Raw genomic sequence first — 18,603 nt, forward strand, 5'->3', positions numbered from 1 at the left:
GCCTCTGCCTTCAGCTCAGGTCATGATCTCAGGGTCCCGGGATTGAGCACCACATTGGGCTCTCTGCTCCTCAGGGAGCCTGCTTCCCCCCACACCCCCCCGCGCACCGCCCCCGCCTGACTCTGTCTACTTGTCATCTCTTTCTCTCTGTCAAAAAATAAAGTCTTTAAAAAAGAATACTTTTTAAAAGCAGTTACTTGGTGTGCCAGGTATTTCTAAATAAATATTTTTCTTTTATCTAAACCCCTTTTCTTTTAAAAAACATTTTAGCAAAATTAAACTATTTCCAGAAGCTTCAAAAGGTCAATGCAACCCACTTTGAGGCCCTGGCTACAGAGTTTGGAGGCGGATCCTTCACTTCAACATTCCAAACCCAGTCACCACCACCTCATTACAGGGTGAGCCTGGGGATAGGGACGGGATTGTTTGGTGTGGTTTTTCCCTCATGGCTGACAGTTGACCAGGTATCCTTGAGGTACCCCCCCTGCAACGGGGTCAACTCTTTTAGAAGACAGTATTATCCACATTCATAAGCCCTTGAGTTAATTTTTGTCTCTACTTTTTTTTTTCTGGTGGAGTTCAGTCCAATCTTACTGTGAATGAATTTCTACTGTACTTTGTTCAGGCTGGGGACTCCATTTTGACTTACTTCCCCACGTGGTCTGTAATCAGCTTGCTGAGGCAGCCTGCGGGAGTTGGAGCTTGGGGGCTCTGTGCTGAGAACAATCCTGCAGGTGAGTCCAAAACAGAAGTGCCAACCTTTTTATTCCACTTAAAATAGGCTTTCTTAGAAATTGCTTAAAAAAAAAAACTATCTAAAAATTGCTTTTCACAAAAATAAAATAGGTTTTCTCTTTTATCACTGCCTTAATTCTTTGCATTCTAAGGTTTCCTGGAGAGTAAAAGTACAACCTGTGCTCGTTTCTTCAAGAACTTGACAAGTAGCTGCACCTTGGATCCAGCCCTCAATGCTGCCTCTTATTATAACTTCACAGTCTTAAAGGTGGTATTCCTTCTCTCCCTGCTGTCACTCTTGTGGACAAAGTCAGCATGCTTCCTGATGTTGGGTTGTGGATAAAGCACTGAACTAAAAGTCAGAATGCCTAAGAACTACATAAAAAAAACAGAGGGCCCAGAAACCCTACCCTCTGAAGAAAGATGAAAGAGTTGGGGAATATATGTCCAGAATAAGAGATTCTTCCCTTCTGGATAATGGGATTGGCTTGGGAGGGTGGCAGGGGATGACATTTCACTATTTTACCAAAACCTCTTGCTTTTCTGTTCACTAGAGCTCTGCTCAGAGTAGGTATGCCCAACCCTCCCCCCTCAGCTTTACTCACAGCATTTTGGTATAAAGAGTCAGTTAGAAGAGAAGAATCATTCTAATGTGTTGATTTTTCCTCCCCGCACGTGAAACCACAAGCTCCTGGATATTTTCTGTGAGGTGTATACATACTCACAGTTCTTGCTACTCTCTAATTCTAGGTTCCAAAAGGTATGACTGATCTGCAGAATTTGAAGGTATGATACTGTTTATCACTGGAAAGGAAGGAGACTGTTTGATCCCTTTGCATCTGAGTCAATTTCAGTCTAAAGTAATTGTGAAAGGAAATCTATGTGTGATATATCAAACTCTTAAGTGTGAATCTAAAACATTTTTTCCCATGTATGTTCTATATGATTAATAAGCATTACATGAAATACAAGTTCGTAAAATGTTAGATAAGTTTGGGAAACATTGGATTAAGTAAAGTTAAATACTATATTTAGAGTGGACTTCTTGGAGTCTTTAATGTACTAAAGGACTTGGTACTCTCTAAGAGGGGAATACCGAATATAATATTTCTAAAATTTATTTGGGGTCACCTTGCTGGTTCAGTAGAGTTTGCAACTCTTGATTTTGGGGTTGTGAGTTCAAGCCCCACACTGGATGTAGAGACTACTTAAGGGAAATAAAAACTTTTTTAAAAACTCACAAAATTTTGTAAAATTTATTTGACTGTGGAACCTTTATTTTATACCTAGTGGAATTAATGTTCTGAGAAATAGGTATTGAGAAGAGCTGACTTAAAATCATATTTGATCTTAACTTGTAGGCTGGCAATGGAAGGAGAGGGGAAGGTGGTCAAAAATGAAAAATACTCATTTCAGCATGATATATAGCTAGAAGAGAAAATACTGCTTTGATTTCAGTTGATTTGCTTCTTTCCCTTGCTAGTTCCAGGTTCCTGTAACCCTTGTCTCAGAAGCTGATCCTCCTTTCTTGTCTGGAAACACTTGTCAGAATGTGGTTTCCCAGGTGAGGACACTGACGTCAGCTTCTGGATTGATGTTTGTTGATCAACATTACCAGAGGTGCCTCATCTTCCATTAAATACCAGACCAACCCCACATGAATGTTTGTGCATGGAACTTAACATGTCAAGAACTGAACCCATTACCTTCCCCTTCCTACCATATTTCAGTTTCCATTGCTACCATCCTCCAGTATTTCATATACAAAAGATTATGATTACTTTTGACTCTTCTTTCTTTACCCATTTGCGGTTTATTATAGTTCTTACCACATTTTCTTCTGTTGACAAAATCAGTATCATCTGAAAATTCTGAAATAGAAGAGTCAACTTCTTTTCCTCCTCTCCCTTTTGATCATCCTACAGAAGGAAGAATTATCTTAAGCGTCATTGTAAAGACTACTCAGAAATCGAAGGTTACCTTCAATTGCTTATGACTTCCATCTCTAGCTGTTATCTTCATTCATCCTCAGACATTGGGAGAGCCAAATAAACTGGGTGTCCATTCCATGCTCCCTCTCTACTCATCTTCTCTGCACACAGTCAAAACTCATTTTTTTCCCCTTTCAATCCTTACCATAAACTTCTCCCATGAACCCTTTCAAAGAGCTCTATCCAGTCTGTTTTTCAAATGTAGATATATGAAGTCTTTCTCTTCATGGCATTTGTGTTTGGTATTTTTAAGATTACTTGTTTAGTCTCCCTCATTCAGTTATTTCTTTTATTGAGATATAGTTGACATATCATTAGTTTTAGGTGTAAAACATGATTTCATATATACATACATATACACACACAAAAATACACATATAGTGAAATGATTACCACGGTAAGTTTAGTTGATATTCATCACTACACAGTTATACGTTCTTCCTTGCAATGAGAACTTTTAAGACCAACTCTCTTAATGACTTTCAAATATACAATAAATTATTATTAACTATAGTCACTATGTTGTACCCTCATGCAGGTATAATAAAACTCTTAGAGACAGAAAATCTTCTGTATAATTGGCCCATTAAATAATTTATATTAATTGATTTCTACTTTTGTATTTCAGGTCATCTATGAGATAGAGACGAATGGGACTTTTGGAATCCAGAAAGTCTCTGTCAGTTTTGGACAAACCAACCTGACTGTCGAGCCAGGCACTTCCTTAGAGCAACACTTTATCATTCGCTTCAGGGTTAGAACCCTTCTTCTATGGGGGACTAAGGGGAGCAGAAATACTGAATTAGAAATTAGAAATTCAGTATTTCTGTGCTTCTGTGATGCATGCAGAATAGATTAAGAATATGAAGGCCTAAGGTTCCACACCCAGCCTAAAAAAAAAAGGCCTACAATCTGTCAGTTGAGGCTTCAGCATTTAGTATTTCATAATTTAACTACAAACGATATTTAACAACATTTATTCAGTAACATTTTCTCAGATTATCTGGCCCCCCAATGAAGCAGTATTTTAGTCTCAAATCCAAACTCCATTTTTAGAAAAAAATAGTCACTTTGAATCATAAACTCAGCCAACCTCCCACAGAAATTCTTTAACTACCTTTTCTTATATTTTTGCGTGTTCAGCAGGTTATTGTTTCACACTTTTACTCTTTATATTTCTGCATTATTTGAGTTTATATACTTACAACAAATTTTTGCTTGTGTATATTTGTGAACATGACAAAATATAATGTGACAGCAGTCAGCATTTTATTCATTTCCCACTTAATCTAACTTTCCAATCCTGATAACTATCTTTTGACTTTCTTCTGCTGCTTCTTTTTGAACCTAGCAGACTCTTGTTTCTTCTTCACTCTCCCCTCAAGTGATCAACCAAGTCCCATGTCTCTTAGTTTATCTCTGGAACATCTGTAGTTAATTAAAAGATACTTCTAAATTACGTTTAAATTCTTCTCATTTTAGCCAGGCTGAACATAGCCCTCAATTGACAGTAATTTTTGAGAAACAGGGTTGGTCCATCCTTGGTTGTAATCCTTAGAAGAATTTTAAGATCACTTAGGACCTATTTTAGTGAATAAAAAGTAAAACACGGAAGTTTTGCAAGAAACTTCTGCAAAATGCTCCACTGTGGAAGGGAGCCAGATTGTTCAGTGCAGCGGCCTTACTGCTTTGTGATAAAGAAGGGTATGAAGCCAGGCATTGGAAGGTGTGAGAGCATGCTTTCCTCTGTAAGTGACTTTCCCTCTTTCCGCAGGCTTTTCAACAGAGCATAGCTACTTCTTTTACTCGTCCTAGAAGTGGAAATCCTGGCTATCTTGTTGGGAAGCCACTTTTGGCCATAACTGGTGATTTAAGTCACCCTGTATCCTTTTTTGGAGCTGGGTAGCCTGTTGCAGCCTGATGAGAAAAACTGTGGCTGCTCATCTTCTGGGTATCCCAATTCTGAGGTCCCCTGATTTTTTAGGTATTCAGGACTTTCTTTACTGAGCCATTAATACATTATGTTCTCAAAGTTGTTGCCACCAAAGGCTTTAAAATGTGTTAAACTAGCTGAAGGTAAGGATCATGACTCACTTCCTGTTTGTTTTAATGAAATAGTTTTATACTGTTATGTGGTTAGCCATTTTGGGGGAAATAGTTCTTGTCTCTGTGTGTTTTTCAATTACTAGATTAAAAAACAAATTTGTGACTTGAACAATGTCATGACATTGGTAAAATACAGTGTTAAGGACACAATAAGAGTGTGAATTTTCCAATCTGCCTTCTTTTTATTCTGTTATACTATCCTTGACCATTGCTTTCTGCCTCAGATGACCCTCTTACAGAGTCAGGGTGATGGAATTTGCTCTGTTAAGAGACATGAAGTACAATTTGGAGTGAATGCAGTATCTGGATGCAAGCTCAGGTCACTCTGCTTCTGCATCACTTTCCACAATTTTGTCTCTGTAGAGAATATGTTGATAGGACAACTTTTATATTTTGGATGACAATGCTAGTTAGAGTTTATAATCTAAATAATGTTAATATTGCTAAAAGTTTCCTGACAGTCTTCTATATCTAATAATAAGGATTATTTCCTCTCGTTTACTTTATAGTATCATTTTTAATGTTTGGATTAATATGTTAACATTGAACTGCAGCCTCCGCGGTGTTTCATTTCAGGCTGAAAAAGGTGGCTTGCAGCCACTTACAGCAGGAGACTTATGAGGCTCTTCATGGAAAGACCAGCCCAGAACTTGTTGCCATCTTTGGTAATGCTGACCCGGCCCGGAAGAGTGAGTGGACGAGGATTCTCAGCAGCAACTGCAGTGTTTCGGTGAGGAGACAAATAACACATTCTCACAAAAATTTATTTTCCTCTTTTGTGTGTAAATTATGGATATCAAAATTAAAACCAGTCCTGTTTCTATAGATGATGGGACTCTCCTAGAAGGAAATGTCTTCCTTAACCTTTCACTGCTTCTGTGTCCAAATCCTTGGCTTCACTCAAGTGTGTGCTCAAGGCCAGTGCCTCCATCATGCCTGCCTGGCACATAGATGACTCTCAGCCATTATTCAGTTTTTAATCAATGAATGTCCCTCCATGACATCATATGCTGTTCTACTTGCACACCTTTTTATATGCCATTTCTCTGCCTGAATTTCCTTTACCATCCACCACTTCTTCCAGTCACATACTACTCATCCCCGTCCCATGAAGCCATCCTTAATCAGAAGTGGCAGTTTGTCTTGGCGTTCCACAGCACTGACTATGCACCACTAATAGAACACTTCTCATAACCAGTGTACATGAGCTCACCTTTTATTAATCTCTATGTTAGTCATTCCTATTTTAGAGTATTAATTTTTTAAGATCTAATAGGATGATCTGTTGTGAACTTTTGTGTTCTTTCTCTAAGACATATTACCTTCTCTGTTATATATAATATTTAAAAAACAGTAGCTACTTAATGCATGGTAACTGATTATAGGCAACCATCAGCAATTCAAGCAGATGCTTCTTTACCCTTCTACAGGCTATGCATTGCACTTCCTGCTGTGTCATACCAGTTTCCCTGGAGATCCAGGTATTGTGGGCATATATAGGCCTCCAGTCCAACCCACAAGCTCATGTGTCAGGAGCCCGGTTCCTATACCGGTGCCAATCCGTAAAGGTAAGTCATGGCTCATAAAGGACCACTAAGCCTTGCATTGCCTAGGTTGTCTTACAAGCTATATGATAAGCTGATCACTTTTTTTTTAAAGATTTTATTTATTCATTTGACAGAGAGAGATCACAAGTAGGCGGAGAGGCAGGCAGAGAGAGAGGAGGAAGCAGGCTCCCTGCCAAGCAGAGAGCCCGATGCAGGACTCAATCCCAGGACCCTGGGATCATGACCTGAGCCAAAAGCAGAGGCTTAACCCACTGAGCCACCCAGGCGCCCTAAGCAGATCACTTTTTGACAATGAGAGCCAATTTATGCTACCAGCCAACATTTGGTTTGAATGAGCTGACACAACTTCTAAGTCAGTCCCTCTGGCCGGTTATTGAAATTAGCATGTTGTCATGATAAAAACAATCTGTATCCTTTTCCCCAGTTTCTTTTCTCTTTTAATTTCCTGAACCCAGACTGTAATACAGGTTAATGTCTTTTCAATTATTATACCAGTGTTACTATACCAGTTGATTTAACTACAGAAAACATTCCCCATAACTGTGCATTCAATATGACAGTCACATACTTATCAGAGTCTCTGAGTTTAAAGCTTAATTGCTTTAAGCTTTTGCTGGGGCTAGCTGGTAGTCATCAATTCTTGATTGGTTGCACTCCATTAAGACAGATAATTTTACTACATAGTAAACATATACCTGCTGTTTATGATGTGTGTTAAGATACCTTTAACACATCTGCCTTGATTTTAGTATCTAATCCTTAGCTTTAGAATTGCAAAAACAAAAATGATTAAGTCCCAGTGAACTGATTCACATATAAATTGCATGCCAGTTTATTAACTTCTAATGAAAACTAAAACGAATTGAAATTATTACCTATATGTCATTGCATTTATATCCCAGAAAAGAAATAAACTAGAGACTACATTAGGCCAAAAATAAAATATCTTTAGCTCCTTCTTATAACAGTGTTGAGTACCTTAGAGCTCTTTTCCTACAAATAGGGTTGAAACTCAAGTTACCCGAAATTATTAGTTAGAGCACTCCATTTTTTCTCTGTATTGGTTTACTGAATAAAATAGCAGTATTTCTATAAGACTCTTTGAGTCTGTTACAAATCCTACACTGAATAAATTGTTTTGTTTTTCTAAACTGTATCTTTATTTGCAAGCACCCAGGTAGTTTGGGAAGATACCCACAGGAGTATTCTTTCTCAGAATCTCTGGTTCTCCTAGGCATGGAAGCGACCCAGTGCCTCTCTCTTATGTAGATATTTTAATCATTATTTTATTCTAGTACTTAGGAGAGGTTAGCTTTTTGGGTTAGTTTTCCCCCTCTACAAAATCACACTTTATAGTCGTTCACATCTAACTGGCATAAGTGGTTGACAATTGAGAATTTCAGCTGTGTTTCATTCATGCATAACTGAAGACAGAATCTATTCCAATCATGGACCAAAAATTACCGTGTTGAACGTATAGAGAAGTGGTGTGGGATATACAAAATCATATGCCTTTACTTATGGCGATTTAAAGGATGTGCAAAGGTCATGTTGACTATACAAAAATTGTCACTTTAAGGGCTGACTTGAGAAACTCACCCTCATGAAAGTTGCCATGCCCCTATAAACATAAAAGGAGTTGTGAAACAATAGTGTCATATCAGAAAAGTTAAGTAAATACAAATATTTATTTCTATAATAAAGAGATGATTTTATCATCTGTATCGAAAGACTTTTTTACTTCTTCAGTCATGAGTGGATATTTTCTCCTGAAGTCCTATAAACATACTCACTTTCTCTTAATGCGTTTATATTCTGATTATTTGTCCTCTAATTCAAATCCGTATCCACACAGGCTTGTCTCTCAGGATTTCCCTATGAAATTTTTTTCGTAGAATAGCAAGAGACTATTCAGAGAAAGCTAGTGTGCATGTTCCCAAAGCTTCTAAAGTAAAAAGAAGAGTTAAACTTTCAGAAGATCTATGTCCTGTGATTTTCTCCCTACCCACTGGCCATGTGGCTGGTAGCAGTCTCATGTAGGCTGTGTCAGTCAGCTTCTGTATCTGAGTGAGGGCATGAAAGTAAAGCTGGGGGCGCCTGGGTGGCTCAGTGGGTTAAGGCCTCTGCCTTCGGCTCAGGTCATGATCCCAGAGTCCTGGGATCGAGCCCCACATCAGGCTCTCTGCTCAGCGGGGAGCCTGCTTCCTCCTCTCTCTCTGCCTGTCTCTTTGCCTACTTGTGATCTCTGTCTATCAAATAAATAAATAAAATCTTTAAAAGAAAAAAAAAAAGTAAAGCTGGGTGGCACACTGTAGGCTGTGGGCTAGAGTTAGACTATACACTTTTTTCGTTTTACCCACAGTATTTTGTTTTGTTTAAATTTGTGCCACGTTGAAAAATCAGGAAATTTCATGTTGACATCCAGATTTCTGACTTCTCTTGAAAATCTAGCAATAGCAATCCTACACTCCTGCTTGGCATAAAATCTCTTGTCACTGAATGGTTGTTTCCACTTTTAAATAGAGGGCCCCTTGCACATCACCTATGCCTACCCATCCTTAGCCATCCCACTCTCTCATTCGGGTTCTCTACTTAGAACAGTAAGCATTTGTGTTTATGACCCTTGGAATGAAGCTGCTAGATGGTTAGTTAAATTTTGAATCAAACTGTCTGAATGACTTCATTGTATAGATGTTGCTTTAGAAACACTTTAAATTCCTCTCACTATAAAAAGTGAAGTAGCAAAATTTTTGGAAGTCTCCGAGTTAAAAACAAACTACTAAGCAAGGAAGAATTTAAGCAAAACACTTCCCTGTCTTCTTGTATGATAATAATATCTAAACATTTATTGTCATTTACTTTGTGATAATTACTGGTAGTGTTTTTTACAAATTTCTTTTAATAAATGTTGCATCCTCATAACAAACCCATGAATTAAATAGGGTTTACCTACATGGTACTTTGCTGCTTATAATTTTGTACTAATTGAGCATTTAAAGGGACCTTTAAGTTTGGGAATTAATAAAATACAATATGTATGCTATCTGAATAGAAACTTTTTTAAATTTAAAAATAAAATTATCTCTAGAAAGAAACAATTACTTTTGCAGAATATTCTGGATCAGTCAAAACCAAAACAGTAGAGGGGCCTGTGGCTCATCCGTTAAGCATCTGCCTTCAGCTCAGGTCATGATCCCAGGGTCCTGGGATTGAGCCCTGCATCAGGCTCCCTGCTTGGCGGGAAGCCTGCTTCTCTGTCTCCCACTCCCCCTGCTTGTGTTCTCTCTCTCACTGTGTCTCTCTCTCTTTATTTTTTTTTTTAATTTTTTTTTATTTTTTTTTAAATATTTTATTTTATTTATTTGACAGACAGAGATCACAAGCAGACAGAGAGGCAGGCAGAGAGAGAGGAGGAAGCAGGCTCCCCGCTGAGCAGAGAGCCCGATGCAGGGCTCGATCCCAGGACTCTGAGATCATGACCTGAGCCGAAGGCAGTGGCTTAACCCACTGAGCCACCCAGGCGCCCCTCTCTCTCTTTATTTAAACATAAATAAAATGTTTAAAACACACACACACACACACACACACACAAAACAATAAGTGAGTGACAAGAACAATGTAGCGTCACAGGATCAAGGCTCTGAACCTTTATAGAATTATAATATTTACTTCATCTTTTCTTTTTTAAGATTTTATTTATTTATTTGACAAAGAGAGTGAGATCACAAGTAGGCAGAGAGTCCAGCAGAGAGAAGGGGAAGCAGGCTCCCTGCCAAGCAGAGAGCCCGATGTGGGGCTGGATCCCAAGACCCTGAGATCATGTCCTGAGCTGAAGGCAGAGGCTTAACCCACTGAGCCACCCAGGCGCCCCTATTCACTTCATCTTTATCTTTAAATGGATTATCAAGCTTTTTAGATTATCTTGGAGACGTATTTTTTACAATTTAGGGAGCATGGGTGTTGAGTCAGTCAGACCTAGGTCTAAATCAAGTTATTTTATTTCTCTAAATCTAAGTTTTCTCATTTATAAAATGGAGATTAATAATAATTCTTCATTGAATTGTAAATATTAATTGAGAGCATAAAAGTAAAATAGTACATTTCCTGGCACATAGTGAATACTCAATAAATATTGCTCATCATAACATTGTTATTATTTTTATCATCATAACTTTTTTTGTTCCAAATTTCCATAGAAGTAGCATATTAAGAAGGTTTAAAGCAAAAAAAACCAAAGAGATAAGCAGGCATTAGAGCAATATTTTTCAATTTTTGTTGGCTGTCACCCATGGTAAGAAATGAATTTTACAACATAGCCCACATTATAGCACACACACACGTATAAAACTGAAACAAAAATTTTAGGAAACAATATTTTATGCAATACACTGTGTGATATTGTCTATTCTGTTGTTGATTCTGTTTTTTGTTTAATGCTAGACACTAATGGGTCACAATTTGCAATTTGAAAAACACTTTTAGAAAGTACATCTCTGACTACATTTTATTTTTTTTTAAGATTTTATTTATTTATTTAACAGACAGAGACAAGTAGACAGAGAGGCAGGCAGAGAGGGGGGCGGGAAGCAGGCTCCCCACTGAGCAGGGAGCCTGATGCGGGGCTTGATCCCAGGACCCCGAGATCACGACCTGAGCCGAAGGCAGAGGCTTTTTAACCCCCTGAGCCACCCAGGTGCCCCTCTGACTACATTTTAAAGCTAATGTGAATTCTCTAATTTTGCTTATACATAACTTTTAAAATGCAATAGAAAAACTTGAGTCTTCAGAATTTATGAATAACACACTGAACTTAGAAACCTTGTTCTTCCTGTGGTACTAAAACACAAATTCTAAAATGGGCCAGTAACATTCAGTATTATCCAGTGACCTGGCAAGTGCATTCAAGTTCCTTTTAATTATGGACTGTCTGCTAGACTGTATTGGTTCCAAACCTCCACACAGTTATGGAGGCAATATTTTAATATATGGGGAAAAAAAGGCATTTCATTTGAAATATTAATTTATAGTGCTGAAGGAAGGAAGCACAACCTTTAGGGATCCTAATTACAATGTTGAGAGAATAAGGGGGTCAAACTGATCTGTAACTGCTGGCTATTAAATAGCTATGGTATGCTTTCTTCCTTGTGTTTTATTATCTCTTGCTACTTTGTATTGGTGCCCTATCTCCAAAAATACCTCTACTCCTTTGTCCAAAAAAAAAAAAAAAAAATTGAGTGCCTATTTTGTGCCAAGTGCTATGGTGGATGCTGTAGATATGATGCATGGAAACAAGATAGACATCATCCCTGTCCTCAAGGAAAGCAAAATGCTTTATTTCTGAAATTAATAATTACCTCATATTTTATTTCTTTAGTTTTCTTTGAGCTAAAAGCTAAGACATCTCACACTCTCCAACATTTCTAAAATCTCTCTCAATGCAGTTTTCTAAACAGTTGAACTTGGCATGAGATATTAACAGTTCTACTTTTTCCTATGTATTTTCTTCATAGCGACCTCCATTACTCGATGTAGTATAAACTACTTCCTGACCACCAGTTGTTATGGAACTTTCCCATCATCCTGGGAATTCCTCTTGTTTCTTGTGTTAGAGTCACTGTTTGCCAGACACTGCTTTCTCCTTCTTGGTTGGCTCTCTTGTTCTGATGGAGCTCAAAATCTAATAACCTCTTCGAAAAGAAAGCACACATAAAGTACATTTTTATTTTAGTTTACCTAAGAATAACTTTATTCAAGCATCTATCATCTTTATTATCATTTAAATTATGGTTGATCATTTATCCAGGTATTCTAGATTGAATTCTAGATTAGAAATGTTTTCTGCTCACAATTTGAAGGCTTTCTTCCATTGTCTTCTAGTTCTCAGTGCTGTTCAGAAGCTATTTTAAGATCTTGTGCTCCTAGTAGTCTGAAGCTTCTACAATATTATGCCTTGGGTAGGTTTTTTGTTTTTTTTTTTTCATTATGCCAAACAATTTTGGATATTTCTTATTCTGAAAACTGAGAATTTTCAGTTATCATTTAATAATCACACACACAATTTTCTCTGTTCTTTTTGTAACTCCTGTTAATCTGTTACAGGGTCACCAGATTGGTTCTCTAATTTTTTTTCTTTTCTTTTATATTGTCTATCTCTCTCTTTAGCTCTTTGTTCTTTCTAGAAAAGTTCCTCACCTGTCTTTAACCTTTTTACTGATTTTTTTTTCTGACTATCCATTTTTAAAATCTAAGAGTTCTTATTTTCTCTTTCATTTCATAATATCCTTTTTTATATATATTTAAATATCTGGGGTACCTGGCTGGCTCAGTCAGAAGAGCTCATGACTCTTGATCTCAGGGTCATGAGTTCAAGTCCCACCTTGGGTGTAGAGATTACTTAAATAAAACTTAAAAAAAAAAAAAAGATCTTAAGTTTTGATCTTTATCTTTCCTTGTCTATTTGTTCTGATATTTTTCTGTTTTATTTATTCTGTTCACTTGGTTCAGTTTTTCCTCTTTAATGTGAGAAGCTTCCCCACACATCTGGCAGTCCCTAGCTGTCTGTCCAACCTAAGAGTAAGCAGTTAAAGCTAACTGAAAGCTCTGTGCCCATGAATGAGACTTGCTGACTGGTGGCCTTCACAGTAGGACAGTTAGGTACAGTTGCTTTTGGGGTTATGGAACTGTCAAATGTCAGTCTTTTTGTCTTGTTGCTGAAACTGATCATTTTCTCCAGAAAAGACCCTCCTGATTCCTGACTGACAGGCAAGGATATAAAGACCATCTCTCAGCATTTTGGAGCTAAAGGAGGGAAAGGATTTCATTATACAGAAAAATTTTTCTATTTTTAGTTCCATACGTCACTCTGTCCTTCTTTATGCCCAATGTCCCTAAATCCAGAATTTCTCTTATTTAAATTATCCAATCTCTTATTGAGGTGGGGAAGGGGTGGTTGCCTGATCACACTGGGGGGGTATAATTCAGTAACCACTTTCTGTCCCTACCTCATGCCTGCCATCATGTTATATTCTGTCCCCCCATTTTCTTTCGTTAGTCTCAGCTAGTCTTCCATTCCTGGCTGGAGTCAGGGTTGCCATTTCAGCTTTAGCCTAAGCTGGCTGTCCTGGAATGCATGTGGTTCTTTCAGTGCCCCAAAAGTTACATTACTTCTGTGCCAAGTCCCTCAGGAACTACACTGCTTTAAAAAAAGATTCCAAAGAGTTAATATGACATGTAAGATCATCACAGCATTGGCCCCATACCCATTTTTTTAAGTACCTAGAAGGGTTATTCCAGACAAAGTTGTGTTCCCAGAGCCTAGTTTTATTGTTGCCAAAGGCCACAGCAGGTAGTATGTAGCATCAGGGTAGACAAAGGTGAGTGGAGGAAATAATCATTTCTGGTTCAACAAGATAGTTATTTACTGTCAAATTATAATCAGAAGTCTGATTGGTAAGCACAGAGAACAAAAGGAATTCATTTTACATAAACTTGTTTCAGTCATCAGGCTACAACTGTATCTACCAAAAGCTATGTGTAGTATTAGATCAGATACTTGAGGGGCGCCTGGGTGGCTCAGTTGTTACTAGTCTGCCTTCGGTTTAGGTCATGATTCTGGGTCCTGGGATCAAGCCCCGCATTGGGCTCCCTGCTTGGCGGGAAGCCTGCTTCTCCCTCTCCTGCTCCCCCTGTTTGTGTTCCCTCCCTCGCTGTGTCTCTCTCTGCCAATAAATAATTAAAGTCTTGGGGGAAAGAAAAAAGATACTTGAGTCAGCTTGATGAGGTCCCTTCTTCCTGGAGCATCTGTTTCATTTGACTTGAATTGGGCGGTTGAGAGGATCCTTTCTAACCCTAAGATTCTGTCAATCTGATGGGCTTTTTATTGACATCACGAGTTCTTTGTTTTTCCCATGAAGTTTCACATTTTCTGCAATTGAAGTGGACTAGAAATGCCACTAGTATGTGCACATGTGTACTGCTTCAGAGCCTGGAGCCTTCTGAGACTTGATAAGGTAAAGCTGCTAAGCACATAACAGCAGCAGTTTTCCCATCTGGCTTCTTTGATATCAGCCAGCTCCCCATTTGAGGGAAGCTAGAGTCAGTTTTTCAGCCTTTAGGTAGGTGTAACTGTTCACAGTTCTAGTGTCGTGGACTGCTGCTACAAAATTCATTTCCTGTGTATCATAGAATGAGAACTACATAGGACCAATGTGAGAAAAAGGCATATCCTGCTTAGAGCAATTTGGTTTTGGTCTTTTTTCAGGGAAAGTAATAGTAACAATCAAGTTAGAGAGCTATATGAATGGGTTCCAAGCACTGACCTGTCATGGACTTTCTTCCTGCAGGATTCCCAGCAAATAATAGATGTACCTTTGACAACTGTTGTGACCTTTGTGGACATTACCCAGAAGCCAGAGCCTCCAAGGGGCCAACCTAGAATAGACTGGAAACTGCCATTCGACTTCTTTTTTCCCTTCAAAGTGGCATTCAGCAGAGGAGTAGACTCTCAGAAAGGCTCAGCCTCTCCCATCCTTATCCTGTGTCTCTTAGTACTTGGAGTTCTCAAGCTAGAAACCAGGTGAAACAAAAAGAACCAGCTATTAATTTTCCCTATGGGAAGTTCGGAGACAGCCTACTTAATCTTGGCTAAATAGGTCCATACCTGCTCGTGACCAGAGGAGAGTGTATAAGATAACAGAGGACCTAACTGAAGGAATGTTTGTATGTGAAAGAAGGGATTTTCGAAAAGCAATAAAAATACCTTATTTGTCATGGTTCTCTGCTTAGGACTGTGCAGACCACCAAGTACACATTAGGTTCTCTACTTCTCAAGCTAGGAAGAACACAAAGAGCCCTGCCTCCAGCCTTCAGCTTGTGTTTGCCTCACTGAAGTTTTGCAAGATCTTCATCCATCTGCTCACAGGCACACTGAGGCCCAGCATTGAAAGGAACGTGCTCCTGCTGTCCCCTGGATGAACTTGGGAATAGATGCCCTCTGGACTTGAGAGGAGCTGAAAACTGCTGGCTAAGGATTTCATCTCGCCTCTCCCCATTCCCTTGGGCCACACTCTGTCCGGGCATGAGTGAGGAGAGCAACTCTTTCTAGTCAGTTTCCAAAATGACTGTGGAATCCCAGACCCCCATTTTTTACTAGCAAATGATCCTACCGCTCATTTCTGTATTTTTCTTCCATTGTGGTGAGGAGAAACAAAACTGAGAGCTTTGTTGTACTAATTCCAGCAGCACACAGAAGCTGACATGTGATCACCTCATGATTATCTATGTGCAGGAGGTTTTAAAAAGTGGGGAAAAACTTTCATACATCGCACAGTGGCATTAAAATAGAAGTACTTGGGCTCTTTTCCTGGGAGTGGAGCTAAACATAACATGATAAGTAAGATTGGTTGGGGAGCATGGAAGGGTGAAGGTGATGCCAGGAGCCAGAGGGTTGGGAGCCTAAAGTGACTGTAGTAGAAACACTGAATGGGCAAAAGAGACACTAAGATATGGGGTAAGTAACATGAGAGCTCATTATATGGGGACTTGAAATACAGGCAGAGAGAACTGGGAGATAGTCTTTTTTCCCCCACAACATATTAATCTGAATCTAGAATTGCCTATACTTAGTTATAATAAATCCTACTTCATGAGCAGAAAATGCTAATTGTAGAAGGCATCTCTGATGGGTTTATCATTTTGCCCACTCCAAGTACCCTGAAAGTAACCTACCTCCCTGGAGGAAAGTGGCAAGGTTCTCATAGCAGTTATTACCAAACCAGGAGGAAGTGCTTCTGTACAAGGGACATTCTGCACAGGGGAGGTCAGGACCTGGGAAGCTGATTGTATGGTTCCCAGTAGAGTCCGTTATGAAGATGTTAATGTGAATTCAGCAGCCCTACCTCTAAAGAGGCCTGTACCAAAACAGACCACAAGCTACTGGAGTATTCAGGGTCTCCAGTTTGGGCTTCTTAAAGGGGAATAAGCTTATGTGACAACCCTACATTATGGAGTAGGAGACATCTAGTTTACTCCCAACAGCCTACAAGTCCTTCTTAGAATCTGATCCCTCTATTTCTTTATTCACATGCTTATTCCCATGCCCAGGTGCTATGAAACCATCCTATCTCTATTTATCTACCAAAAAAATTTAACTCACATACTGTGTAAGTCACCCTTTTAAAATACAAATCAGTGGTTTTTAATATATTCAGATTTATGTAACTGTCACCGCTAATTCCAGAATATTTTCATCACCCTAAAAACAAAGCCCACACTGATTAGCAGTCATTTCTCATTTCCCCTTTCCCCTGGGTTCCTAGCAGTCACTAATCTGTTTTCTCTGTATGTAGATTTGCCTGTTCTGGACGTCTCATATAAATGGAATCATACAGTATATGACCTTTAGTGTCTGTGGCATATTTTCAGAGTACCTCTTGTAGCATAGATGAATAATATTCCAGTGTATGATTATACCACATTTTATTTATTCATCAGTTGATGGACATTTGGGTTGTTCCTACTTTTTTTGAAGTTATGATTAATGCGGCTTTGAACATTCATGTACAAGTTTTTGTGTGGACTTAAGATTTTATTTATTTTGAGTATATACCTTGGAGTGGAATTTATGAGTAATATGGTAGTTCTGCGTTTCTCTTTTTGAAAAACTGCCAAAGTATTTTCCAAAGTGGAAATCCCACCAGCAGTGTGTGAGTATTCCAATTTCTCCACATCTTTGTCAACACTTGTTATTTCTGTCTTATTTTAGCCATCCTTGGGAGTGTGTAGTGGCATTTCATGTGCTCTACCATGCCCTTTTAAACTGTAATACATAGAGATCTTACACCAGAAATCAGCACATCTGTTCTTCCAAGACAGGAATACCTCAAGTGTTCTCTTCCTCTCTGCATCTCTGCTAATTTAATTAGCTTGTAAACATAGTTTCCAGTTATAAGACTACTTAATATACCTTAGATAAGATTTTATGGTTCTCTCTAGTCATTCTCCTTGTAGTAGACCTTCAAGACTTTTTAAAAACCATCTATAGCACAATGCAGTCTTCTTAGTTCCCTTCCTTTATCTCTACAAGTTATCAGCTATTTGATTTACTGCACAAAAGATCTGTATTGTAACCACGTATTCAATTTAAGGAATAAGATTTATTTTAAAGGGATATGTACAGTTTGGATAGAATGAAATTGAAATTCCAGGCAAACATCACCGGGGTGGAGAAACAAGTACTCTCAAAAACTTTCGGGGGGGGGGGCGCCTGGGTGGCTTAGTGGGTTAAGCTGCTGCCTTCGGCTCAGGTCGTGATCTCAGGGTCCTGGGATCGAGTCCCGCGTCGGGCTCTCTGCTCAGCAGGGAGCCTGCTTCCCTCTCTCTCTCTGCCTGCCTCTCTGTCTACTTGTGATCTCTGTCAAATAAATAAATAAAATCTTTAAAAAAAAAAAAAAACTTTCTGGGGAATTATAAACTGGTAGAAACTTGGAGAGAAGGGCAGCTAACTATTTTATAATATGTATCAAAAGCCTTAAAGTTGTTGGTAAACTTTGACCCAACAATTCCACTTAATTGGACATTTTTTAAGGAGGGGAAAATATCCAACAGTGGAGAATTACATATAATAATATCCATAGTATGCAGTGTTGTACAACCACTGAAAATTGAGTAGACTTACCTTCATTATAATATGATCTATCTTTAAATGAACAAAACAGACTACAAAATGGAGCATATATTCTGTTATTTCATTTTTTTAACAAAAGCTATACATGTGTATTTAGGCAAACAAAAGTCTGGAAAGCTAGCATGTCAAAATGGGGATTTTTAATAGTTTTTTAAAGATTTTTATTTATTTGAGGGAGAGAGCAGGAGTGCAAGCCCACAATCAGGGATAGCAGCAAGCAGAGAGAGAAGCAGGATCCTTGCTGAGTAGGGAACATGATGTGGGACTCCATCCCAGCACCATGATCTGAACCAAAGGCAAATGCTTAACAGATGAGCCACCCAGGCCCCCCAAAATGAGGATTTTTTCTTAATAAGCATTTCTGATTTTTATAATCCTAAAACAAAACTATATTCTGAAGAAAACATAAACTCTTCAAAAAAAAAAAAAGCCTCCCCATTTAGTGTATTTAAGAATGTTCTGTATTTATGAGTAACTTCCCTTTTCTATTGATGTATTTATTTGGCATTTTGGGCCTGTC

General features: G+C 38.5%; 1 protein-coding gene across 1 annotated transcript in view; it reads left to right on the forward strand.

Moving 5' to 3' along the window:
* The window catches only part of TCTN3 (tectonic family member 3), an 18,192-nt gene extending 2,622 nt beyond the window's left edge, over positions 1-15,570 (forward strand). The window contains exons 4-14 of the mRNA XM_032883729.1: positions 271-398; positions 626-734; positions 888-1,003; positions 1,486-1,521; positions 2,219-2,299; positions 3,355-3,480; positions 4,501-4,608; positions 5,057-5,151; positions 5,409-5,562; positions 6,263-6,400; positions 14,743-15,570. Of these exons, the coding sequence (XP_032739620.1) occupies positions 271-398; positions 626-734; positions 888-1,003; positions 1,486-1,521; positions 2,219-2,299; positions 3,355-3,480; positions 4,501-4,608; positions 5,057-5,151; positions 5,409-5,562; positions 6,263-6,400; positions 14,743-14,979 (1,328 nt within the window). The 3' untranslated portion in view covers positions 14,980-15,570. The remainder of the gene's footprint in view (positions 1-270; positions 399-625; positions 735-887; positions 1,004-1,485; positions 1,522-2,218; positions 2,300-3,354; positions 3,481-4,500; positions 4,609-5,056; positions 5,152-5,408; positions 5,563-6,262; positions 6,401-14,742) is intronic.
* Positions 15,571-18,603: the final 3,033 nt, after the last annotated feature.

The sequence above is a fragment of the Lontra canadensis genome, unplaced genomic scaffold, assembly GCF_010015895.1.
Source record: "Lontra canadensis isolate GAN:19392208 unplaced genomic scaffold, GSC_riverotter_1.0 scaffold3, whole genome shotgun sequence".
Lineage (NCBI taxonomy): Eukaryota > Metazoa > Chordata > Mammalia > Carnivora > Mustelidae > Lontra > Lontra canadensis.